At 40.8% G+C, this 27,326-nt stretch overlaps 1 protein-coding gene across 2 annotated transcripts in view; it reads left to right on the forward strand.

The window, feature by feature from the left end:
- Positions 1-27,326, forward strand: part of LOC146596961 (phospholipid-transporting ATPase ID-like) — a 72,393-nt gene that overhangs the window by 35,727 nt on the left and 9,340 nt on the right. For both annotated transcript variants that reach the window (XM_085303051.1, XM_085303052.1), the window contains 15 exons: positions 901-983; positions 3,646-3,804; positions 4,764-4,852; positions 9,180-9,376; positions 11,134-11,342; positions 13,189-13,232; positions 14,819-14,984; positions 15,672-15,860; positions 16,676-16,791; positions 18,330-18,494; positions 21,046-21,157; positions 21,805-21,910; positions 22,311-22,458; positions 24,547-24,730; positions 26,609-26,832. In XM_085303051.1, coding sequence (XP_085159177.1) covers positions 901-983; positions 3,646-3,804; positions 4,764-4,852; positions 9,180-9,376; positions 11,134-11,342; positions 13,189-13,232; positions 14,819-14,984; positions 15,672-15,860; positions 16,676-16,791; positions 18,330-18,494; positions 21,046-21,157; positions 21,805-21,910; positions 22,311-22,458; positions 24,547-24,730; positions 26,609-26,832 — 2,191 coding nt within the window. The remainder of the gene's footprint in view (positions 1-900; positions 984-3,645; positions 3,805-4,763; positions 4,853-9,179; positions 9,377-11,133; positions 11,343-13,188; positions 13,233-14,818; positions 14,985-15,671; positions 15,861-16,675; positions 16,792-18,329; positions 18,495-21,045; positions 21,158-21,804; positions 21,911-22,310; positions 22,459-24,546; positions 24,731-26,608; positions 26,833-27,326) is intronic.

Below are 27,326 nucleotides of genomic sequence, written 5' to 3' on the forward strand. Positions count from 1 at the left end.
GGTAAGTGTCTTGAAAAAGGATGTCTTCTGTTGTATGCTCTTCACTATCGCAGGTTAAATGTCATATGGGGAGGGGCTTTGTACCCTCTGATTTTTTAGTAACAGTTCTCCTGACACTCAGATTTAGTTTAATTTTTTTTCTGCAATATATGAAGTCAGTGACGGAAGCCTTCTGTTTTTTTATATCTGCCTTAGTCTTTTCTCTTAGCCAAATTATTTAGGTGAAATAATYGCAATGAATAGCTCCAGTAATCTCCTGTTGACTGCTAGATCCATGCACACAGCAACAGCATCCAAACTTTGCTCACTCCAGGGCAACTGGCCACAAGTCAGAGGGCTACAACTGGTCTGTATTAATTGGAATAAACTGGAGCTGACCTCGTCTTTATGATCCAGTTTGCATGCCTGCAAATGCTCGAGGATACTTCTAGGAGGCTCTAACCACGTGAAGTGCTTCTTTGACATTGCAGGACCCCCATTTTCAACTCACTTAGCCAGTTTATCCAAGGACTTCAGTACTCTTAAGGGCCAAGTATCATGGCAGAAGATCCAGAGCTCTCCTATATGCTCAGATACCTCAGGGCTGAGTGTGGTATGAGTGGCAGGGTAGAGAGTGAGCTACTCAGGTAGTTGTGATGCCTGGCCTTACACTTTGCAGTGGAATTCAGAAGACGAAACCAACTCATCCTCTTTGCTAACATGTCCAAYATTTCTCTGGACCACTTGTCTTTGGAGCAGGAAGAGATAAAGGTATTGTTATGGTCAGCTAAAAAAGGCCCGTGACAGCATGATCCATCACATGTCTAAGGAGGAAGACAACTATCCTCCAATAGTTAGATAGAAGTGACTTTTCAGGGAGAGATGGACTGATTCTTTCATGTCTCATGTAATCTATTACAGTGAAACAAACCTCAAGGTGAAGCAGGCCCTGACAGTCACTGCAGAGCTTGGAGAAGATCTTCAGAAACTAACAGAGTTTGATGGTGAGTCCACATAGAAATTTAAATTCCTAAAGCACTTTCCCAGACCCAAAAGTCTGGAGAGAGACTGGGAGTCTTCCTTCCAGGCTATCCCCTGCTCCCTGCATAGGMTTCCTCTGTATGTAGTAGCAACAAAACCCAACTGGTACATTGCAGTCTGTACAATGGATAACGACAGTGTATATAGAGGAAAAGATTTCTCTTTGCTTGTAGGTCTCTCAGGTATGGATATTACTTTAAGTACATTGGGTGTAAACTCTCCTCATAGCTGCACACTTTCTTTAGCATCTGTCTGTACATCTTGAAAGTTCTTTTAATTGCAAATGGGAAATGTTCTCTCAACATTATGGATATCAGACCAATTTTACACTGATGTAGCCTTTAGCTTCCGTGAGGCTGCACTTTCTAGCTACAGTGCTAATCTGAGGACTGACTCTGCACAGTGCATACATGACATAGGACTTACTTCCTAGCTTTGCACTGCCAATATTTCCTGTGCTYTCATCGCTACAACAAAGACAATGTTCTAAAATATTTATAGACATACAGTACAGACGTAGTTAATGGACAAAGTGTCCTTTCTTAGCACTTTTCTCTATATCATAAATATATAGCAGCACATATACAGAAAGCAGACAGATATGTTGAAAACAGTATAACTCATGCTCACACAGTTGTCTCTCTGGTGAGAGGATGGGACAACAGACCAGCTGATGTTAGATGTGTTTTGCAATGCTCTGCTAACTTAGATATGAGGGCAGGACTGCAGTATGCGTCTGTATGGAAAGGGGTGGAGTTGATGTTGCTGTCCCTAGAACTTCTCAAGGACACCATATTCTCAGGAAATATTTTTAGATAAAGACAAAAAATCAAAGAAAAAAACCTCTTTGAAATAACTAGATGATTCCAGGACCAGCAGTGGTGATGTGGCAGAGATTTTGCATAGCCTGGACAGTCTCTGATAGTACTGTCCAAAAGCAGGGGATTTCTTTTGATCTCTACTTTGAGATTTTATGAAATAATGTGTTTCCTCTCAGCTGAGTGACAACTCAGTACATAAAGATTTCTTTGAAGTGAGAGCTGAGGTTCTGAGTGTTTTAGATCTCAAGAAATATGTTCTTAGAGGTGCCATTAGAAGCTTTATGTTAATAATCCCAGTTGCATGTCTAAATTATTCTCCTGAAGAGGCTGCAGTGTGTATCAATTCTGGAAAAAAAAAAWTCATTCTAAATGATTTTTCAAAAAACTTCTGTGTAATATTATCTAAGAATACTGCAATTTTGAAACTGCATAATTATAAAATGTTTCAAAATCTTCTGAAAAATTAAAGCTTTTCTTATCTAACATTTATTTAATCTCCATTTAGTTATGTTGTAAATAAAAGTGACTTCTTTGCAATACTTAAAATGAATAAAATGTTTCCCGGGATGATTTATATTTGGAAGAGTACTGGGAAGAGTGCCTAGAATCAGACCTAACCTTGCATTTCCCCAGCTAACGTCTGTAGCAGCATTTAAATATTTATGTAACTCGTTATCTAATTACTTCTTAGGACAGGAAGAGAGGAAAGGGTCGAGCAGCTAATAGAGGCACCGAGTGGAATGCTTAATGTCAGCTATGTTTGTTGACATTGTGATGGTTCAGATAAGGGAGATGCATACAAAAAGATGAGCTTCTTTATTGGATTTGGGGAACTGGGAGATGAGAAAGGAAACAATAACTTTTCAGTTACCTATCACTAATTGCATACAGGCTTTTTCAGTGTTGAATACCTTTGAGTGAAACACATCAGACACCTTCTTGCTCATAATGGTAGAAGGAGATAGGAGGCATGGGGTCTTGCTGAAGTATCTTCAGCTGCAGAGTTACCAGAGTTGGTGCAGCTATATTGGGTGAATCTCTACAGTATCTCACTTTTTTGGTGACCAACCTAGCTTGGATGAATCTCTTCTGATTCTGCAGTCAGTGTATCAGTACTGTGGATCCACCCACTTAAGTGGAAAGCGGCTCTGGATGTTAACCTGCAAAGTACTCACAAAAGCACTGTCCCAGAGTTTGCATGAGGAGAGGCACAATATTCCTGGAGAGGGATCTCAGCTGCTGAGTCATGCCGTGGTTTTGGTTTACCAAAGTTTCATTGTGTTCTGTTTCAGGTTACACTGCAGAACTTCTGCTTTCTCTGTGCTTTTCAAGTGTTGCAAGGGTTGTAGTGAGATAGGCCTGATTTTCCTACACTTTTAGAGACTTTGGAGTGCCGATATGATGGTTCTGGATTAACTAGATGAGCAATTGTCATCTAAAATTATCCAGTGACAGCCTACCATTATGAACTTGCTGTAGAAGGATTAAAAGTATGTTACTGGTTCAACATGTCTTCTCACCCACATATAAGGAGTGGAAACTTTGTGTTGGATTCTGCCAGTAAAAAATTGCTATGTTCCAAGATTAGGATAAACCCAGCTCCACTGTGGCCCATTCGACTACAACATGAAAATGGGTAAAAGCAATATCTCGAAACATAGGTAGATATACGATAAAGGATGGGCATGACAGCCAGGAGGAGAACTGCAGCAGCATCTGGGGAAGAGCTGAGAATGCACTATGTATTCACCGACATATTTCTAAGCTAGGAAATATGTTCTTGTTCTATCTTCATTTTTTACAGGTGAAGTCAAATGTGAAGCACCAAATAACAAACTAGATAAGTTCACAGGAACTCTTACTCTTCAAGAAGAGAAGTATGCCCTGGACAATGAGAAGATGCTGTTGAGAGGCTGTACTATTAGGAACACAGAGTGGTGCTTTGGTCTCGTTATTTATGCTGGTAGGTTGAAAACTCAACATGTACATTGTGAATTGAAGAACACAGCTATATTAGCATGTGAGCACATAAAACACAGAAAGCACAAAGCAGCCAAATATTTTCCTCTTCAGAAAAACTTTGTTTTTATCAGGTACAAGAGCAAAACTACACATGTGATCCCCTGACTGAACTTCAGGCTAGAAATTTTGTGTACTACAGGGGATTTTAATCTGGAATTTTTTTATAGTTGTCTATAAGAGAAATCTGGATTGCAAATCCTACATTACAACATCCAATTCCATCTTGATGGAGTATTTTTGTAAGCAAAGAAAGTCTCTTTTTCCATAAACTCTTGCAGCAAATAACATGAAAGAAATCTTGACTGGTCAATCAAAGGGACAATTTAAGAATTACATCTGTTTAAGGATGCATTGGCCAATAGAAGATTTTCTGTATCTACAGGTGTGTACAAAATTCCCATTCCTAAGCATTTGATTTAAAATTCTATGTCAGTTCTATATGATTGGAATCTCTGTTGGAATATCAGGATCATTAATGACATTACTGTAGACTATTAGATCTTTTTATGAGTGCTTTTTATGAGTGCAGAACTTCTATTGTTTCTGTAGTGCTGCAGACATTTGAGACAATGTGTAATATTCCACTAATAATAGAACATATCAAGTATTCTACAAAAAGTAATTAAAACTGAAAGGGAGGCTTGACTATTGACAGAAGAGAGAAGGATCGAAACCCAGAATGATTGGTTTTATGTATGAGTCTTTCCATACAATCTAAAGCAAGTGATTTAATGTTTTTCTGCCCTAGTTTCCCACCAACACTATCAACTGTATGCACCTGCCTTTCAGGAAAGCTGTGATGGGTATTTATGTTGTAAAGCACTGTGAGGCATCAGGGGGAATCAGCTTTTGAACTGTTAAGTAATGTTACTAGAAATCATGAGTGCATTTGATCTCCAGGGCCAGACACCAAACTAATGCAGAACAGTGGAAAAACAACTTTTAAACGGACAAGCATCGATCGGCTCATGAATGTCCTTGTGTTAGTGGTAAGTCTGCTGCATTTGTCTTCATTTCTTCAGATGAGCTCATAATTTCTGAATGCTCCACCTCTTTGTCCTCACAAATGAGGGGATATCAGAAGTGGCTAATAATAAAAAGAGGAATTTTGTAAAAATCTGTTAGCCTACAGAGTTCTGCAGTGTCTTGGCCAGTCTGCTGTCTTGCAAAACAAGGCTATTATCGTGTGACAATGTTGCAGACCTTTCTTCTGAGCTTCTCATTTGCTATTCTCTCTCTCCCCACCTCCCTTTTTTTTTTGTGTGTGTGTGTGTGWGAGAGAGAGAGAGAGAGAGAATCACTTTGAAGCTTGCAAATGTGCAAATGTTTTCCTGGTAATTTTGTCATTTTCTATTTAAATATACATTAGCAGTTCTCCTTCTTCTTGATGATTTCTTGACTTTAGCAACATTATACTAATCTTGCTAAGTGAAACTCTTGTATACCATCATTAGCATGTTCCCCCTAGTGTGTTGTCCCCTCAAACTTAGGGGAGGGGACACAGAAAACAAGGAAGTTTGTGCAGCGTAAGTGCTTTATGTTCAGAATTTTGCAAGTATTWGAAAAACTTCACATTTTCTTAGGTGTCCTCTTGTGATGTAGTTGGGAAGGAGAAGGGGTTTCAGGGTCAAGCTATATGGGATCCCCAGGGCAAGGAAACAGCAGAAAAAAACAGAGTAGGGAGCCCAGGATTTAGCACTTGATTAGGGTTTGCCTGCTCTTCTTTCACAAGTTAAGAGTCCCACCCAGAGCTTTCAGACTATTTGGCCTCTCTTTGTAAATGTGAACAAGATAAATTTAGTTCCTGGCTCTGTTCTAAAAAACTGAGCAAGTTGCAGCTGATTGCATCAGCCTCTGCCTAGGCTGGATGGAGCCAAGTGAGTGTTTTTCTCTTTTATGCATTTTTAAGGAACCTAACATTGTGGTCTCTAAGTACAGTTCTGTTTTACCCTAACCACCAGGTTCTTCATACACCGAAGGGAATATGTCATGAGTCCTTTCAGCTCACTGGGTGGTCAAAGTTTACAAAGCACGGTCATAAAAAGAGGCAGTGTGTTGCAGTCTTTAGTCTGGAAATACAAAGGAGCTACAGCTTGCTAAAAATAGGTCATTTTAAGTGAAATGAAACTTGTTCCATGTTAAAACAGGCAAAACTATTTTGTGTTTAATTGTCCATGAAACTTCTAGGGACATAGCAGTGTTTAAGCATGGCATTCAGATAGGGTCCTGGTTAAATGTAGCCCTTGTGTGTCTCAACAAGAGTTAATCAGGAATAAACCTTTCCATATGGAAAACATTTCTTTTTTTTCATATTTGAGAGTGTTTTCCCTGCAAGACTCTTTGGCAGCATAGGGCTGAAATCCGAGGGAGAGGAACACAGTATCTCTCAGAGAAGTCAATGTTCCTTGGCTGAGGACACATCGGCCAGCACCATGAATGTGTTTTGCTCTGAGACTTGCTTTTTCTGTGGACCCGGGTAAGCACACTTTCAGAGAAATGAAGCTGTCACTATTGTTTCTAAATGTCTTACTGCTTCAAATCCCAGAACTGAACTTAAAGTGCCAATAAAGAAACTGAAACAGTCGTAGTTTGACATGAAATGTCTGTCAAAAATCATCTTCTCTTTATTAAAAAAGAAACAAAACTGCTTTGTCCTGCAGAGGACACATGACGTGCACTGCATGGTCTAGTCCCAGAGAGAGAGGATGTTCATAGTGGGAAGCCCCATGACCGTGCGCAGGTCTGTGATCTGGTTTATTCACATCCTTCTCTTGCAGAGACTGTGGTAATGATTACAACACCCTCTACACAGTTGTTTCTCCCATAGAAATTAATCTCTGGGGCTACTGTTGGGTCAACAGCTCAATTTTTCGCATTTGTCTCAAAGTAAATAGTGTTAGCCATCCTTGTATAAGTGTTACACACAAATCAAACTGGTTGTGGATTACAGCAGATATACAAAATATACAAAATTTACATGAAGCAAAATGTATATAAAGCAAGTGCAGTAGCTGGGCTCAGGAACAAGAGCTGCTGTGATTTGGGAAAGTTTATCTGCTGTCCTGGCCCGTGTTTATTTCTGCTGCTAAATCATACTTGTTTCCATGTTGAATTTCCTACATAGAAGACGATATTCTAAAAACTGACAATTTTTAACCTGTGGGTCCTCAGCCAGGAATCTTTCAGGGTATAACAATAAAAGAGCCAGCTAGCTCTTCTAATTCGTTTCTTTTGTAAGAGAATAGGTCTCCAGAGCGAAGCAATATTGGGGAGGTTGGACTAGATAATCTCCAGAGGTCCCTTCCAACCTTACTGATTCTATGATTCTATGATTTATTTCTAGAAAAAAAGGACAAGTTTTGTCTGTTTTCTCCATCTATGTCCATTACCCATCCCCATGTCATGCCTCTATTGTATCCTTAAATCATCATGATTATAACAGCAACCTGTAGTCTGTTTTTAGTGCTGGTCACAAAGATTGAAAAGCACCACATCACATTCCTTACTAGTTGTCTCTGTTTCACAAGTGGAGTAATTTAATGGATTTACTGGAATTCAATAGAAAAGCTACTACTGATGTGGGAATAAAATGGTCTGAGAATGAGCCCAGCACCTTTACTTAGTGCAGTCCTTCTTTAGCATCTTCTTGATATTAAACTCATTTTGGTAGGGTACAAACTTTTAATCGAGTGATTCAAATCACTCCCTAAACACATCCTTCCTCCTCTCACAGTTTACCTCAGCAATACAAATATCAGCTTTATGAGCAAAAGTTTCTCTGTTTGTACTTCAATTATTTTTTCAACAGGTATGTTGTAATATGACTGTTGCTGGGTAGCCTTATACATAGTGGCCCAATTTACTGGCGTTTCCTCCTTAATGACCATGCTTACAAGAGATGATTTTTAATCCCCTATTGTGCTGCCTGTTGATTCCATATCTTCATGTATTTATTAGGATGTTGGTCGTGTTAAGTCAAATATTTGGAAAAGTCCAAATGTTCCCTGTGAACTGAATTGCTCTTATCATCATTTCTCCAGGAATGATGTCATGCTAACTTCAGTTTATCTTTCACAATTTTTTTACCTTTCAAATATTGGAATTATTTGGGCAGTTTTTCAGTATAGCAGAGTTTCCCAGATTTTCAAGCATTGTTAAAAATTAACTCTACTGGTTAAGAGAATTTATCAGCTAGTTCCTTTAAACTGCTAGATTTGAATTATCTGGACCTTCTGTTTTGATAATACACATAGGTAGGAAGATAAACTGTCTTTTTCATTTGCTACCTCATGTGGGACAGGTGTATCCTTCTACTTCATTTCAAATGGAGAAAAGAAATGTATGTTGAACATGACTGCCTTTCCCACATTTCTGAGTTTACTGTTTTCTTCTCTTGATATTTGTATGACTATTAGATTTTATAGCTCAATAATTCCTTACTGTTTATATTATTTTCTTTTAATTTCCCTTCTTTCTCTTCTTTGTATTCACTTCCAAATAATTGTATTGCCATGTTCTTTTAACCAAGAAATGCTTTATGACCTATGTAATGCTTCTGCACCTGTGGAATGGTGTTCCTAAGCGATTCCTAGTTTTCATTAAGGTATTCTACTTTGAAATTCTGTTCCCCCTTGCTGCGCCACCAGTTGCTTTAGGCTTCAGGAAATAGACTTCTTTAAAGTCCAGAGATACACATCACTGGTTAGTGCTACTCTCTGTTTGTTCAAAAGAAATGTGATCAGATTTTGATGGCAGGAACCAAGGCAACCATCAGTTCTCGGTCAGTGATTAACTCTCCTTTTACCATCAGAATGGTATCCACTACTGAATTCCAACTTTTTGAGGATCAGACKTGCTGTATTATAAAATATCTGTAGTATTTTTTCAGAAAATGTAAGAAAAACTTTATTTTTAGCCCATGATACATCCAGCAAATGGCCAGATAAGGTGCTTTGTGAGGTTTCTGCTCCCAAGTATGCAGCCAGATGTTTCAGAAGCAACAGCTCGACTCATTCAACTCAACTCAGATTTRATGTTCTGTAGCCAGCTGCCCATGAGCATGTCGTTTTAGCTCCCTATTTGGAACTTAAATTCCCATGTGTTGATGCCTGGTGATTCCAAATCACCAGAGAGACTGTACAGTGTAATTCTGTCTTTGAATGTAATTGTCATGCTGTTACTCTTTTTCCTTTTTCACTTAGGAACCATTTCCATGTGATGCAGGCTGTCCAACCCAATCTGATTAAGGTCTTTTGATTAACCTGGGCATAATAAATTCGTTATTTCTAAAATGCAATATCTTTGGTTTTTTTGCAGATCTTTGCATTTTTAGCACTGATGTGTCTTATCCTAGCCACTGGCAATGGCATCTGGGAGTATGATAAGGGCTACTACTTCCAGGTCTATCTGCCCTGGGCAGAAATTGTTGATTCTGCCCCCTACTCTGGCTTCCTCATGTTCTGGTCATACGTGATCATTCTAAACACAGTGGTACCAATTTCACTCTATGTCAGGTACGTACCTGAACCTCATTTTGTGTTTCATCTTATGAGAGTTTTGACTTTCACCTTAGTTGGGAGCAGCTCTTTTTCCAATGCATGAATGAATCACATTGTGGGTAGAACACATAGCCAAGGCCAGCTCTGTGTGCCACTGTCAGCTAATGAGGACCCCCTGATAGCCACTGCTTTCTTTGTGGGTCTTGACTAGTCAGAAGAAGCCCCATGTGGTTTTAAAGAATGGGAGGATTAACCTTTTCTTCTTCTCCTTAATTCCCATTTATTTGTCAGGGTCTAAAATCATCTTGTTGGATAACTCCATACTACAGTGATGCTGTTCTTTTTCCTGTTGCCTTGGGAGGGCTCTGTCAGGGCTAGAGCTGGGATAACAGTGAGATCTTAAGAGAGGAGAGGATGACTTTGCAGTTGAAATGAGATTTTCATTTAGGATGGTGTGGGAGTGAAACTGGAAACTTTTTACCATCTTGCTCTCTCATGGTTCCACTGCCCACCAAAGAAAGTTAATGTCACATGTTCTGGATGTGGCTGTAGGGCTCATGTGAGGAGTAGATTCCACATACGAATGTTTAACCAGGCTGAGGATCTGCTGTCCTTGGTGCCGTATGAACAGAAAGAATGTCACCACTTGCCTAGAGAACGTGGTGCTACATTACTTACCGCAGATGGGCAGGCAGGGGTAAAGGGCAGGAAACATGCCTGTCATGCTTTCGAAACCCRTAAGCTAGGATGTAGCCTGACTTGGCCTGGGTAGTTTTTTGTTTGACCCTAACTCTTCAGGGAGATTTCCTACTGACTGCAGAGTGAATCCTTGGTGTAAAATTCGTACAGATCATTTGTGTAAAGTTAGTGATGTCGGACTGCAAAGGACAGCTTGTAGCTGCTGGTGATGCCCTTTCAATAAAGCTGCTGAGAGGGATGAAGAGTTGTGTTCAGGGTGAGGAGTTTGGAAGTTGCATTCTGAGACTCTCTTTTGTGTTATGAAATGTGATGAATTCATTCCATTCCTGTCTAGTATTTCACACTGCCACCAAATAGAAATTCATGTTGTCTGTGTGCTGATAAAGCTTCATGATTATATTAAATTACACAGTGACTCACTTGTTCTGGAGGACTGGGACATTTCAGCCGTGGCTGTACTCAAACCCAGGCATCACAGCTCAGCCCAGGCCAGCCCAGAGTCCACTGAAAACGTGTTCAGTTTGATTACTATTCTCTGAACTGCACCAAATGAAACACACTGCTGCTGCGGTCTCACTCTGTGGACCAACAACATGGTGTACGCACAGCCTATTTGGTGTGCAGTGCTGCTGCTCATTCACAGTAGGATTAATGAAGGTTTGGGAGAACCTGAGTCGGAGTGACTTCTTGCTGTTTTTTAAACTCAGAGTCCAGCCTAAGGCTTTTTATCACAGAAGGATGGCCCTGATAGAAACAAATACAGACTGAAAGAAAGGACCAGCTGTTAAAAGTTTCTTATGCACTTCTGAAACTTTTCAAATATAAGTCGTTTAATAAATAAAGGAAAGGAATTTAGTACAAACCTGACCATTTTTTTCATCTAGACTTAATTCAGCAGTGCTTAGTATAGACTATTTAAGACACTCATGTCTTTCAGATTTTAAGGATCATCTGAGGAGTACTCCCTGTCAAAGTTGCCTTCTAAATGYAATTACTAATGGTAGTGCTTAAGATAAAGATATTTTTCCTTAAACTAATGGATATTTCATCACCTTGTTTTCCTCTTTCACCAGTGTAGAGATTATACGCTTGGGCAACAGCTTCTACATTGACTGGGACCGTAAAATGTATTATCCAGTGAATGACACACCRGCTCAGGCCCGTACCACCACACTCAATGAAGAGCTGGGGCAAATCAAGTACATCTTCTCAGACAAAACAGGAACTCTCACTCAGAATATCATGTGTTTCAACAAGTGCTCCATCAATGGCAAATCCTATGGTATGGTATCTGTTTGTCTTATTCTCTYGGTTTTATTCCATTATATGCCTCAGTCCACAAAGACTAACATGATATCTGGAAGGGATAGTCTTGTAAGAAGTGGGCCAAACTTAAATTGTACTGTGTGAGAATTACTGATTTGAAGTGATGGGCGGTTGCTGATGCCACCAGGCCTGGAATGTGCACTAATATGCTGATGCCAGGATGTTTGATCGGTCTGTCTGGATGTTCTCCTCTGCAGGGGAAAGTATCCTGTACCCTCCAGTCCTCCTGACCACAGAATTTTGTTTGACTCGTGTTATGCTCAGAAAAACAGATTTGGTTTATTGTCCTACTCCAGCTGCAGCGATCAAGTGCAAGGTTGCTTGTCAGATATTCCTGGACAGTTGTGATATCATCATTTGCATATCTTAATATCATTTTTATGAACCTTGATTCTCCTTTTTGCCAGCCTGGTATCTCCCCTTTTCTGACTGAGTATTCTCCTAAGTAAAGAACCTGCCCCTAATTACTTTTTCCCCATTTGTCCCAGTTTTGCTACACCTGTACCCACATTTGTCTTTTCTGGTGTTGCTGCCTAGGTGATCTCAGGGTTATATGGTATTATTAATATTGTTACTTAAGTACTGTTAACCTTGCAAGACTCCACCCACCCSCAAAAAGGTCCCCAGTATTTCCCTCCAATATCCATGACATTCAGCTTGTGAAATCAGACATCCATCATGGCTCTATCTGTAACTTTTGTCAGCTTCTCACACAGTTATCTCTCGCATTCAGCAATTTCTTGTGTCATGAGCAGTAATTTTCCACATCCTGTTCAGGTAGCTTAACCTTAGGCCAAAACCTCCTCAATGGCTTAGTTGTCTGCAGCCGTAACTATTACTTCACCTACTAGAAGAGCAAAAGAGTTGTCAGGAGTTTTGTAAAAAATGCGAAACAAAAGTTATTATTTCTGTTTGATCTAATGGCCATTAGCTTAACAAACTCATTCATTTTCTAGTCCAGAATAGTTTTCTCCATACTCCTCAGGAGGTGCTAAGGATTCACAAACTGTCTAATTGATTAACATCATTGTACTCCCCCAGGGAAAYTACTCACAGCTTGTTTGTAGATTGATGTCTCTTGTGCCTGTGTCAGATCTGCTGATGGACTAGTGTGCCACAAAACTTGCCTTTTTTTCCTCAGTGCTATTAGTTAGTCCAAGTTGTTTCTTGCTTTGCTTATTTCTATAGACCATCATGTCTACAACAGTGCTACTAGGCTAGCTAGCATTAGTACTGCTAATCAGAGTTTGAGAAATATTCAGTCTGTTTATTTGTGTCTTGTAACTGACTTTTCTGAAGTCGATGTCACCACAGAACCTTGACATAGGATGTGGGTTCAAGAAATGAGTGGGAAATGTGCAGAAATAAAGCCGACTGTCTATTCCCCGTTGTTTTCTAAATGTTTAGCTGCTTCTCTGTAATATGCTTCTTTGGATTACCTGCTGAAGTGCATTTGGGAAAGCCATACCAGAAAGGATGAATTGGTTCTTCTGCTTGGGAAGGTACTCTGGCRGCTTAGGCTTTCCTATGAGAAGGACACATCTAAAGGTCTCTTGGCTACAGTTCCCAGAGGATAAACTCATATGCAGTTGAGATGAGATCCTCRATTTTGTCATGGACTAATAAAGGCACGGATTGATATGAATCATCAGTCCTCAGTCTCCATGTCAAAATACGTGTGATTATTGAAACGTTTAAGCTTGATCCTAGCTTTAAAACTTTAGCTAGTTCCTGTAGTAGAGAGGCTCAGAAACTGCACTTAGCTGGTTTGTGGCTATAATCCCAGTCTCTCTTGCTTTCAGGCGATGTGTATGACCTGGCTGGCCAAAGGATAGAAATAAATGAGGTAAGTGCTCAAAAACTAACTGCGCAGGCTCTGTGCTTTCTCCTTAGAGCCAGTGGACTCTTGGTATATTCCACTCACACACAGTTCAAGTTCACCATCCTCTTGATCCTGACAATAGGGAGGTCTGTTCTGATGGCCCTCAGAGGATTGTCAGAGTTGCATTCCCCTTCAGTAGACCTGGTTTAAACCTGCAGACAGGGCATCTTGAGTGTCTGCTATTCCCTCAGCTTCACATAGCATCCTACTGCATGCCCAGCAACTCTGGATACTTGGCCACTGTTGTTTGTTGGAAATCTGGAGATCAGTGAATATTATTATCCTTGGCAGTGAGTTAAAGTTTTAGCTGGGAATCAGTGAGTTCAGCTTGTACCTGTAAGAAGGTCACTGTGAAATTCTCCTAATGCCTGGAYGTTGGAAACTCTGAAAACGAGCTACTTTCCCATTTCTATCTAGCCTCTGCTTGCTGTCACAAACTTGCCTGTCTGGGATTTCATTGCCTGAAATGTTTGAAAACTGTACCCAGTAATCTAAGTAACAAATGGCAAGATGATGATAAAAATCTCATTCCTCATTCCGGTGATTCATTTTCAAGCCCTTTAAAGCCTAAATTATCCATTCACATTGGCTATTTGAACTGAGTGCTGTGCCTACAGACTGCCCTTGCTCAGGCAACAAAATGTGAAGGGCTGACTTGCTTGGGGAGAGATGCTGATTTGCTGCCAACCAGCTGCCCGGCAGCTCCTCCTGCCCCTGCTATCCCACAGAGCAGAATGCTGCAGGCCAAAGGGCTGCTTCTTACACATCCATGGTGTAGCAGAATCTGGAGCTTGTTGTGCTGGCTAGTGGGGAACAGAGCAGGCTGTGCTCTTTTGGTAAATGCTATGTGTCAGCTTGTACAACTCAAAAGCATGACTCCCATCCTGGAAACTCTGAGCTCTCCAGAGATGAGGTGGGAGTCTGAATTGTCCTGGGCAAGCTCAGCCGTACATTCCTGCATGACACATCATGCTTTGAGCTTCTGGCCCTTTCTCTGCTATGTTCCAYTCTGATTGGTTCTCCTTGTTTGAGGCAAAAAAAGGCAGTGCCTGTGGCGTTGAATGTTTACATCACTTGTCTGCCATCCTTTTCCGTATTTTTTTCTCTTGCTATGGGAGAACAGGGTGGGGAACACAGCCTTTTGAATTGTTTTGAGCTGGGCTTCTACATTACCCTGTTGCTGACAGCCATTGAAATCAGGAGCATAATGGCTCCAAAAGGCATGTGTTGTGAAAGCAGGCATTTCTGTGCTACAGAAATCCTTTAGCAGCTATCCCAGAGGAGCATTTGCTTAGCACAGGAGGCATCTTTAGCTAATTAGGTTATCAGTCAGTGTGCTGCTTTGAAAGGCACCTCCAGTGCCTGTCCTATTCTGTGATTCAGTAGCTTACTTGGCCTCCCATTTATTTAGATTCATCAACTTCTGTTGTGAACAGTGCTACAGGAGAGCATTTTCATAAAAGTAAGAAAGAGAGGAGGCTATGGTGGGTGGTCACTGGCATACAGAGATGCTGGAGCTTTACAAATAATGCTGAACAATATTTTTGCAGAACACAGAGAAGGTGGATTTCTCATACAACCCATTAGCTGACCCAAAGTTTGCCTTCTATGACCACAGCCTGGTTGAAGCTGTGAAGCTGAGTGATATCCCGACACACAGGTTCTTCCGACTGCTCTCACTTTGTCACACAGTGATGCCAGAAGAAAAGAAGGAAGGTGAGGACTTTTGAAGGCACCAGACTGAGTGGCTAATGTCCACCCTACATCACAGTATGTCTTTTCTCCTACATCACAGTATTTCTTTTCTGATAGAATGATACTAGTGCAACTACCACATCTCTGGAGTTTTGAAAATTGCAGTGCCACAGCTTYCCCAAGATGTGTAGATGCTTTGCCTCACTCTGCCTCTACTCTGCATCAGTTCCTATAAGGAGTAGAGCATATGGCACTTACCCACTGGAGACTCATTAGTCCTTCTCATCCAGTGTTCCTGGGCTGGTCCCGTTAGGATGAAATTCCCTCTTTCCTCATGCTTTAAAGGCTAGAACTGTTAATACATGTAACATGACAGTACTGATGAGAAAAATACCTGCAGATGTAGGTAGGTAGGTAGGAAGTCATTAAATTAAGTMATTAAACTCAAAGAAGTTGCCCTCCTAGTGAGATCTGTTGGACTCCAAAGAGAGTGATAAACGCCCCCAAAAGAGGCTAGGGTCTCTAGACCTGGAGAATAGAGGGAATGGAACTGTATGGACAGTTGTGGTCACAAGGTACTTTTTAGTGCTACATCTTTGCAGATAGACAGAAGAGCAGATGGTTAACTGCTATGGAAAATATTTGATCTTGTATTTGTTTAGCCTCAGGAGCAAGGCTGAAGTGACACTTTTTTTTCTTGCATGTCAGGTAACTTGGTGTATCAGGCCCAATCTCCTGATGAGGGAGCCCTCGTCACTGCTGCCAGAAACTTTGGATTTGTTTTTCGGGCTCGCACACCAGAGACCATCACTGTTGTGGAAATGGGAGAAACAAAAACCTACAAGCTGCTGGCTATTCTTGATTTCAACAATGTGCGCAAGCGAATGTCTGTTATTGGTATGTCACCCTCACTCTCTTCTTTCCTTCCTGACTTCTTATGCTCTCAAGTTTGCCCTCATTCTACTTTGATGCCATTCTCAAGGACAGCTCCTTTTTATTACTTTCCAAATAACATTTACTTCTGAGTGTTTGAGATGGGCATCCTCAACCATTCAGTAACACAGCAACAGTGCTAGATAAATATCTAACCTGAGTAGATAGGAAGACATCTTCACAGCTGGACCACAATGATGGAACAGCTTCCTGAAGACACTAGGCTTTCTACACATCTCATCTGCTTAGTAACAAAGCAGGAAATGCTTCCTTCCAGTCAACTTCAAAATTACCAGCAAAAGCTGAGGAAGTGGGAACTGAAAAAGCAAAGGCTAGCAGACAAGTAGAGAAACAAAAACTTTGTGTACCTTTATTAATCTTRCAATGTCCTCAAATACTTTAGGGACTGGGATGGCATAACTGTAACGAGAATGGCAGTACCTTTACTAGCAGCAGGATTAGATCTCTAAGAACATACTGTTTTTGTCTTTTGAACATACATGTCCTTGAGGTGCTGTTTGTAGGAACCACATAGTCTAACAGAGCATCTGCTCAGACCAGTGCAGTCTGGGAAATGTTGTCTATCTGCTACCACTAGAGTTGAGAGTAGTTGCATTACCTTCTGTTCTAAGCAAAGCACATCTCTACTCTTGGCAATTTGCCAACACAGAGCAGAGTAGAGATGTTTCTGAAAACTTTTCTATGTTTAGATGCAAGTGCTATGAATGCTGAGTGTCTTAATCTGGTATTTGTAGAACTATTATTCCTTTTCCTTGTAGTGCGGAGTCCAGAAGGTGACTTGACTTTGTACTGCAAGGGRGCTGACACTATTCTTTATGAACTACTTCATTCATCCTGTGGTTCTCTCAAAGAGGAGACAACAGAACACCTGAATGTAAGTGCTTCCTTCTGCACAACAGCTCTACATTTGATGATTCCRTTTTGTCCATGTTTTCAAACCACTCTGATACCTTCCTCTGGGCTGGAAATGCAATTTGTATTGAGATGAAGAGCTGRTCTCAAAAGCAGTACCCAAGCACCAAATACTTTATTATTTTTCATGGAGAGTGGACAAGGAAATCAATTTATAAAGCCTTTGGTCTCAAAATAGTTTCCTAAATATGTGCACCAGGTGCCATTTGAAGTACTCTAGTATATTCAAGACATCTGCACACAGATGGCAAATACAATGCAGGACATTTAGAAGACCTGCGTTTATTCAGAGTAGGAGCTTGAGGCCAAACAAGATAAYTGGGGCATCTGAAATGACACTGCACATTTTGGTAACTAAATTGCACCTAAGTCTACTGTTATTCTATAGTGCATGCACCCAGTGCATTTGAGCATRCCTTGGATTGGAATAACTGGGGCAATCAGTAAARGGCCRCTGAGCCTGCCCCCTTCGTGAATACAAMRTAGATCTGCAGTGATTGTGATTAGGAGGCCTCAGCTGGAAAGGACTACACAGGYACTGARACAAAAGCTGACTCCTCTCGCTTTYTCCCAAATCATGTAGGGGCATATTGACTGGGCAGCATGGAAAAYGTGGCATTCAAACTTGTGGGGTTTTATATCATTAATGGTGTACACTGTGAGGTGGTTACTCACACAGGTGGATGTTTTGGCCAATATTTACTCCCTTGTGATGCCATATTCTGCTGGCACATAGCACAAGGTAACAGAAAGTGTTGATAGAAAGGTTGCAATGGCACAAACATCTTTGCTCACTGCCCTGAGGGAGCCAGGGAACATTGCTGGTGAAGGAAGGGCCAAAGCATCAGGAGATGAGCTGTTGGTGTGGCTGGTTCCTTATGCAACTTTATTTCAAGCCTATTCTTTCTGAATCCACAAGGAGAGAGAAATTTTAAGTCCTCTTATGGGGCGGAGACCCTCAGTTTGCAGAAAAGGTTCTCTGTTATCCGTCAAACATTGAGATTCCTATCTCCGGTTAAGCATATGCAGAAAGGGCACTTACAAAGACTTGTTGGGCCGTCATGACTGATGGTACTCACTCTAAGCAAGCAGTTGGACCAGCATTTGCACCTATAAGAATGTAGAGCACTGCTCAATTTCAATTCAAGGCTGAGTTCAATATGTTTTATTTAGGTCTCATTATTCTGAATCTCACATTGAGAAATGTCAACAAGGGAAAACAGTCCTTCATTAAYGTAAAGTTTTAGAGCATGAAAACATAGGAAGGCCCTTTTGAATTTGGTCTCTGTAAGGACAGTGGCTGGCAGTTACAAAATGATGTGGAACTGGTTGTTAAAAAGTACCTCCAGGTTTGTGGTCTAAGGTGTGATTTTTCACCTTTCCTTTACAGACTTTATGTAAGAAGTTTGAAAGAAAATGGTTATTGTTAAAGAGGGTTCTTTGTAAACCTGAGTGAGGAGACTGTTCTTTGACCTCTTCTGTCTCACCACTGTCTCACAGGAGTTTGCTGGTGAAGGTTTGAGGACACTTGTTGTGGCCTATAAAAACTTGGACGAAAAATACTTTGAGGGCTGGATCAGGCGTCACCATGTAGCAAGCACTGCCTTGGAAGGAAGGGAAGATAAATTGTCGGAGTTGTATGAAGAGATTGAAAAAGATTTAATGGTTAGTATATCATGGAATCTGGGCCAAGCTCTRGGGGAGGTGGCAAGGATAGTGGTTCATCAATAAACAGCTCAGTATGACTTCAGTAAACATCGTTCTGCAAACAGCTTGGTGGGTTGTGTGCTTGGAGTGGTTTGAAACATGGCAGTCCTGGGTTTTCATTAGCATCTCTATGAGGAGCCTGTAATTGGGGTGTCAGCCGTCAGTGCATGCGAACGGTTTTATTTTAACTCACAAGGGTGTCAGAGCAGCTTTCTGTGATGAAACAGCATACCAGAGCTTAAGGGAGATGACAGGGACACAAATATTTCATAGCTATCCTTAGTATGTGTGAATGGCTGATGATTTATTCTTCTATCTTTGAAATGGCAGGCAGTGAATAATCCCCAGGTCCCCCTCCATTTCAAAGAGTATCGTCTTTGTTCTTGCAGCCCTGGGCAAGATGGGGGATGATGTCCATGAAGTTGTTCATGTCAATTTGAAATAGGGCTAACCTGTGATCTTCAATTCATTCTTTTCTCCATGAGTATTAGTACAGCTTTTTGAATGCCACAGGGTTTGCCTGTATTTTAGAGCCATGAATAATGAATGAAAAGGATAAGATGTGAGGAATCTAAGGGGAAGCAGTTCAATTTTTGCACACACAGTCATGTGCTCCTGAAATCTTGGAAACCCTGGGAGCTGTACTGTTGCTCTTTCATAGATATATGTTCAGGATGCCAGCAGGGCTGGTGAAAAAGCGTGAGCTTAGAAGCTGCAGATGTTTGGAGGCAGGTGGAAATTGCATAGTACATGGGGCACAGCCTACTGCTCTCCTGGCTCTCGTTACAGCAATGAAGAGTGTTAGTTGTCCAGTCCAGAAAATATATTACKCAAATTCCTTACAAGTTGGGTTCAAAGCAGGAAAGGCATGAAGGCTTAGGAGGCTAAAGACCCACCTGCTTTGCTAGACAGGACTACGATGCTCACAGTCTGAGTATAGARGAGTATAGAAGTCATCAACTTGCAGGAGGAAGCACTGTGGTTCAGACGGAGAACACTTCTGTTTACAGCAGACCTTCTCTGCACCCTGGACAGGAATGGCTTTACTTTCAAAGGTGCTGCAGGAAGGGTCAGGGAGTTGGTGTAGGAAAGCCCAGCTTGTGACAGAGAATGGGTTTGAAGGACAGTGTCAGGAAAGAAGTAGCAGGGTCTTATGTAGATGTAGAGAACTGTCAAGTATCACAATTTGTTTAACAGTTAAGAATGGGAGTTCCTGAGTTTAATGCTAGGGAGCTTTAGAAGGAGTCAGGAGATAAAGGTAGCATGGTGGAACAGAGATGGAATGGTTATGTTCAGAGCTTTGAATAACACAAATATACAATTTAACATTGACTCTACTAAAATCTAAGGAAGAGCCACAGTAAGGAAGGAAGCATGTTTTTGCCTTCAACAACTTTTATAGCAAGCCATGGGCAAAGAATTAAAGGTTTGGCTTGACTCATGGCATGGTGACAAAACTGTCCCTGTTAGCAGTGCCCAGTCACAGATTCAACAGTGCTATTGTGTTTTTCTGCAGCTCCAGAAAGACAGTGTCTGTGGGGAATACAAACCCTTATTCTGGGTTCCTGGGCATATTTGACATCTGTTTCCATCTTTGGGCTTCTAACCCAGACTTGGAGGGCTGCCAAGGATGAGCAGGTACTCCCAGGAGGTGATTTTGTATGCTACAAGCATTTAAGCTCTTAGTAGCTGTACCATGGACCACTGATGTAAAATGTGGATTGTGCAGCTTTGAGATCCCTATAGAGAAGTTCCCTTAGAGTTGGTGTGGGCATTAATAACACTCTTAGCAGATGAATTATGAACATCCCAGGAAGCCAAACAAGACCTTAGGATGAAACCAAATTGCTGAATTTAGTCCTCCAACAGCAGGAGGTAGGTGGTGGCAGATGCTGCCTAAACCTGAGCTAGCAGTGAAAACTTCATTTCTCTTTCACAACAGGTTAAAGCCAGCAAGTGTCTCCAAATGCAGAAAAAGCAATAATTATATCATAATGCAAGTTTGTGTCTTCTGYAGTCCGTGGTTTATAGTGTTGTGTGGAAGCATGGAACAGGGTTGGAGACAGCTCTGTTGTGGGCTGGAGGAGATGCTGTGCAGCCATATGACAGCTGCTGTACAGTATGACTGGGAGCAAGTTCCACACTGAGAGATGCTAATGGAGGCTMAGGGTCAGGGATCCACAGTTCTTTTAGTCACATAGTTAAATCTCTACCTTCTGGGAAAGGAACACACGGAAAAATAAAGACACTATTTGTAGTCCTGCAAACACGTTGGCAAAAAAATTCATAGAAATTCATAGTCCAGCTTAGTCTGGGAGATTACAAACTGGACTGTTTGGAGGACCAGGGCTGCACTCTGTATGGTAGATTTGCTGAGGAAAAATGAAAGTCAGCTCAACTTTGCTCCTGGATTTCATTTGTGCTTGCTTGAGTAATTACCTGGAGGTCCAGTGCTCCTCCTTTATTAGTGATGGGAAGACTTACAGGTTCCCTACTGTTTTCTGTTAAGCTGCTAGGTGCCACAGCGATTGAGGACAAGTTACAAGACGGAGTCCCGCAGACGATTGAGACTCTTGCCAAAGCCAGCATTAAGATATGGGTCCTCACTGGAGACAAACAAGGTAAAGAGACTACAATTTTGAATGTTCTCTTCTGTCCCATTGTGGGCTGATTCTGATAAGACCCATGTTCTCATCCTTTCTCCTTTTAAAAACTGCACAGAGGTTACGGGATTTTGCTTGGATGCCATCTAGATAAAACTCCAGTTAACTGGAAGTGAACCAAATAACTGTAGCTAGTAATTCTTGTCCTAAGGGTAGAAATAGTATGAATATAACATCTTTTGCCTTTGGAGAGGTGACAGAAAGAATCTCATGGTCCTTGTCACATGCAAAGGAAAAAAGCAACCAGGAAGCTGGGCGGAAGTTGACCTAAATTCCAACATTTTCTTGTTGAATCACACAAAATTGTTGAATCAACTTAAAATGTTTTGGATGATCCGAGGGTGTTGACTTGATAGATGTTTTAAGCCTTTTTGTTGTGGTAGAATTCTTTTTTTTCCGTGGCCTTGCAAAGCCATTAGTGGAGATTTGCCACTATGTTCATCAAAGTGACTCTCCTKACTCACTGAAACTATTGGCTCTGAAAGACTCAGGGCTCTCTTAGACAAGAAGGAGAGTTTTTGTCCTGTATCTAAAAAGGCCACAGAGATTGTGGGTTGAATTCAGGGCTGCCAAGGTGGCTTATCGTCCTGATTTATCTTTCCCAGAAACTGCAGTGAATATTGGTTACTCCTGTAACTTGCTGAATGATGACATGGCAGATGTTTTCATTATTGAAGGCAGCACATCTGACGACGTACTTAATGAACTCAGGTAAATGGCTGAAATATGCAGCTTCATTGCTGTGTRCTGACACTGGTTCAGGGGGAAATGGGGAAGTCAGGCCTTTTTCTTTTGAAGGAGGTAGTTGCCACACAACATGCACATAAAGCTGGGATGGTTTCTGGGATAATGTCCTTCGTGACACTCAGATGATTTGTTAGACTTTAAGTCAGCCCACAGTTAGCGCACACTTGAGAGTTTCAGAAGCATGTGGATGAACTGCATGAACAAGAGCAGATAATTCATGCATGTTGTAGTGGGGATACAGGGAAAATTGACCTAGWCGAAGAAAAGGAAGCATAACATTTTTTTCATAAAATTGATTTAATTATATATATACACACACATATATAACAAATTATTAATTATTATTCTGGGTGGTTTCTTTTAGGAATGCAAGGGAAAAGATGAAGCCAGACTCCTTTCTGGACAGTGATGAAATYAACATTCAGTTTAAAAAATCTTCCAAAAAACCAAAAATTCTACCTGATGAACAAGCAAATGGAGTGTATGGTCTTGTTATCAATGGCCATAGCCTGGTAAGGAAGGTTCAGTCATGTTAAGACTGAGTTCTTGTAAGAACTTTATGTGACAAGGACATACTGGAAGTCTGAAAATGCTTAAAAAATAATCTTAGAGGTCTAGAATTTTTTTTCCTAGATGATGGTTAGATTGTTGGTAGCAACTCAGACTCATTAGTGATTATCTGAGAAATTAAGGGTACTGAACAAGGTTTCGTAAGACTGGAACAGGGAAAAAATTGGTTCTGATGTTAGATGAACAGGAGGATGAGTAGATTAGCTGGATTAATTTTGATTTCTAGAAGGTTACTGGAAAAATAATCATGCAGTCTATGGATACACCAAGAAGATAAGATAACATCAGATATGGATTTCAAGTATGTCAAKAATATAACCATTTAAATATATCTGTTTTCCACTAATAGATAGGATGGATATCATWTAACTCGACTAATAAATCATTTGATATTATCCCCCATGATGTTTTTCTAAGTAAACTGAAGTAATATGATCTAGATGAAGTTGCTATGTGGCAGATGCAGGACTACTTGGAAACTATGGCTCTTGATGGCTCATTGTTGATCTAAAGTGTACACTTAAGTGGCATCTGCAGGGGGCTCCCACATCTATTCAATATTGAGTGTTTTAATTAACTGCTTAAAAAGAGAGCAAGCTTCTTAGATCTGCAGATAACACCAGCCTGGGAGGAACTGCAGACTTGGAGGAGTTCAAGATTAGATTTGAAAATAATTTTGACAAAGTGAAGTGATACTTTGAAAAAGAGAGAATGTATTTCAGTGAGAACAAATGCATCGTTCTCCACTTTCTARTAATCAACAAAACGTATAAAGGAACACAGAGAGATATATGTAAGAGGATCATCTGTAAGACTTGTGCTGGCTGCTGGTGGCAGCATGGGAACACATGCGGTCTTGCTTAAACAAAGCAAAACAACAGAGGTACAGCAGTGTCTGTAGTGGCATCATCTCACAGTTAGTTGATTTGTGCGCAGTGCCATTAGTGGAGTTACTAGATGATAATATTTTGCTAGTGCTATGCAGTCAGGATGTTGTGGGAAAAAACTATCTCTAACTTCAGGGACTGGCCACTATACTAAAACTAAATCATGAAAAAGTCCCTTTTGTTGAGCAAGCCTTCCTGTCGCTGATGGCAGGGAAACGGGGCGTTAATGACTCACAGCTCTCTGGTTTAAGAGGAAAGGACATCTGGCCTAAGGATCGAGCGCCTTATGCAGAAAGGGCAGCTGCTCTGCTGTAATGGCTTAGAGGAGGAGAGAGTCGCATAGATTCCATCCATGAAACTCTTATTGAGTAGAGACACCAAAGCACAGACCCAAGAAGCACAATCAATAAGAAATATGAAAAGCTAATACCGCTCCCTCTTTTCCATGCAGAGCTAGAGGGGTAACCAGACATCTAATTAACTGTACACTTCCAGAAAGGAAATAACACATTGACCAAATTAAAAGGTCAGCACTCAGAACAAAATGATGTTCTGTCTAGTTTTGTATTTTTCTTTCTCATGCCTCCCTATGCATAGCTTTTGCATTTTTTTAATTAAGTACTCCCAAGTTGAAATCTATTCTATTTATAGCATAGATCTGTCAGCTCTTAAAAAAAGAAACAAGAAGAATGAGTAGGAATTCACTCACATGGAGATWCGCAAGCTAGCTCAGGTCCAGAAACAGCTGTGTTAATGCACTGCTCCTATTGTTTGACAGTTCTACTGCTCTGCCAGAGTAAGCGTTGTGTTAATGTGGCTGTGATGCTTCCGAGACCCAAGCTGGTAGGTGTATTCTGCATGGCCCTATATTGTGCAGCATGGGTACTTCCTTAGACCAAATGGCCAGATTGAGATGAGGTCACTTTTAGTGAAGCGATGAGATAGGCTAGGCATTTTTGGTGAAAGAAGCACTTGCTGCAGCACTGAGAATATCAGCTCAGCTCTAAAGACCTTTCAGGCATTTCATATCTTCCTTATGCTGAATGAAAGAACTAATTTAGTTCTTATTTTCTTCCAATGGTTTCTGCTTTGTAAGGCTGTGAGTTGCTGCTAGTCTGACCTACCCTTGCCCTTTCTTYTCAGGCCTATGCACTGGAAGGGAATCTCGAACTGGAGCTGGTGAGAACAGCCTGCATGTGCAAAGTGGTGATCTGCTGCCGGGTGACTCCACTGCAGAAGGCCCAGGTGGTGGAGCTGGTGAAGAAGTACAAGAAGGCTGTGACCCTGGCAATCGGAGATGGGGCTAACGATGTCAGCATGATCAAAAGTGAGTAACAGYGCTGTGTTCTGGCTGATGGCCAGCATACTCTAGCAAACTGGTGTGCTACTGTGCTGCTCTTACTTGCTAAGCGAAGTGAGCAGGAGCAGCTTTTTGCTGTGAGCATACTTCAGGCTATAGGGCTTGGCAGCAGAAATGCTTATTTGAGTGGCTTCTGTACGTTCCTCTTTGTGAATCAAGGTGGCTGGATCCAAGTTTCTGGAGGTTTCTGCAGAGCGCTGTCGCTTTGCACCACTCGTGTCTACTGCCATCAAGGGTGCACACGACCTGTACTCTAGTAGCTGTGCTCCTGCCACCAGAGACACAGGAAGCTAAGACTGCACTTACTGACTATTTCTTCTGTCTGTTTCTTCATTTCTATCCACTGATCTTTCAAGCATGTTTTGTTTATAGCTTTGTTTCTGGGAGGTTATGCTAAAACCTGGCAATGTTCAGCCAGCRTGGGCACTCTACTAGACTTAAGAGAACAGGAAGTTCAACTGTTATGCTCCTGCTCACAGGGASACTTCTCAACCCTTATTTCCTGTGCGAATACTCAAGGAATCAATTTCTGTCAGCATCTCTGGCTGTGTCAAATTGACCTTCATCCTCTGAAGCCCTTAATTTAGATCCACTTGTTCCGCCACTCCACTGCTCCCTAGGGTCAGGTATCTCTCACTTCTTGCCTCCAGAGTGGACAAAAGCCTGTAAGGGCTGTAATGTTTATGTGACTACCAATACAGTGGCAATACTAAGAATAAACAAATTTATTTCAGAGAGATGACAGATCAGCAATGCAAAAGGAAAATCTTCATGCTTGTAAATACTCTGTATAATATTATATGACTTTTTTAAACATTTTCGTGTGACCTGGGGCTACTTGTCATTTATTTCCTTTGTATTATAACAACAGGCCTCCAGCCCCTTTGTCCTTGAGCATCATTTGGTGGTACATTACCTCAATGAACTTATGAAGAAAATCCCTTAGCTAAGTATAATTAAATTAAGATTATTCAGAAGGGCCTATTACTAATCTTCCTTGTGTTAATTTGCAAAAATTGATTAACTGGAGCCTTTTAATTAAGAAAGCAAAGGCTAAGTAGGGAGCTTCAGGGAGATAAGTTAGGCAAACAGTTSAGAAAGAATAAGAAAAGCAAGTTAAAATGTACATGATAATTAGAAATGAACCCACCACTATGAAAGGGTTGGGACTTTGGGATTTTATCAACTCACTGTTCCATGGAAACCTCTCAATCTAAGCAACCTCCAGCCATCAAGATTGCTCTCATTAGTTAAAGCTGTATAATTAGCTGTCACATTAAACTTATGTCCATATTTAATAAACCCAAGTTACTATTAAGAGACATGACTCTTCTAATTATTTGATTGAACTAATAAGGCTTAGAAAATGTAAAATGATTACAGACTGCCTTGCACCACTGCATTTTAGAAATCTGTAAGGAGTTTGTTGATTTATATTCTAGAAGAATATATATGCATATAAATACAAGTCACATCTCAGTAGAAATTAATTAAATTAATAATTAATTTAATTTAGAAATTAAAGGTATTTCCTCATAACAGCAGCAATGTTTTGTGCCATTAATAAACATTAGGAAAGAAAACATATATTGTCACTGACAGTGTAATTCCATTCAAATAACATAAACCCAGTTATTATAAATATATCACTAAAACAAAAATTGTGATACTGCTGAAAAACATAGTTTCTCCAAATCATTTTTTTTTATAAATAACTTCACATTTGACTTTTTCCACTCAGGCTGGGAGGRAATTAACACAATGTCACAATATCGGGGACACTTAAAAACTAGAGTTAACCAAGCTCTCATTGTAATGACATGATCAATAATCTTCCTGTTGYAGCTGCCCACATTGGAGTTGGCATCAGTGGCCAGGAGGGGATGCAGGCAGTCTTGTCAAGTGACTTCTCCTTTGCGCAGTTTCGTTATCTCCAGCGCCTACTCTTAGTCCATGGCCGGTGGTCCTACATCCGCATGTGCAAGTTCCTCAAATACTTCTTCTATAAGAATTTTGCCTTCACATTAGTGCATTTCTGGTATGGATTCTTCTCTGGCTTCTCAGCACAGGTAAGCCAGTTTCTGTTTTCTCATGATCATATTTAACATTTTCAAGCAAAATATCRGGAAATATTTTTAAAATGTAAATAAAAGAAGCCATTCCTTCCACCTCACTGAAAGGTACACAGGGTTGTCTTTCCCAGCTGTACCAGTTTAATGCAGATACTGCTCCCTTCATCGGACTGATGGAAAAGGACAGAGGCCCAAAGATGTTTAGGTGCATTATGAAGCAGATGATAGCTCACGGGATTTTTGAAAGTGTTCAGACTAACTACAGTGTACAGATTAGACGGACACCTGACTAATTTGACGCAGATCTATGGCTGCCTTAGCAGTACATTTAAAGCAGTTAGTTTAACCTCAGATTGCCTGTGTGTTTCAGCAGCTTGTAAAAGAAGCAAATCCCATGCAATGAAATATGCAACATTAGTTTAAGACAAACRTATCTCCACCCCAAATCCAGCACCAGGAAAGCACAGTTAGTGTGAAAATATTAGTCCTGG

Source organism: Rhea americana, unplaced genomic scaffold (genome assembly GCF_003343005.1).
Source record: "Rhea americana isolate MKP2758 unplaced genomic scaffold, rheAme1 scaffold_196, whole genome shotgun sequence".
Lineage (NCBI taxonomy): Eukaryota > Metazoa > Chordata > Aves > Rheiformes > Rheidae > Rhea > Rhea americana.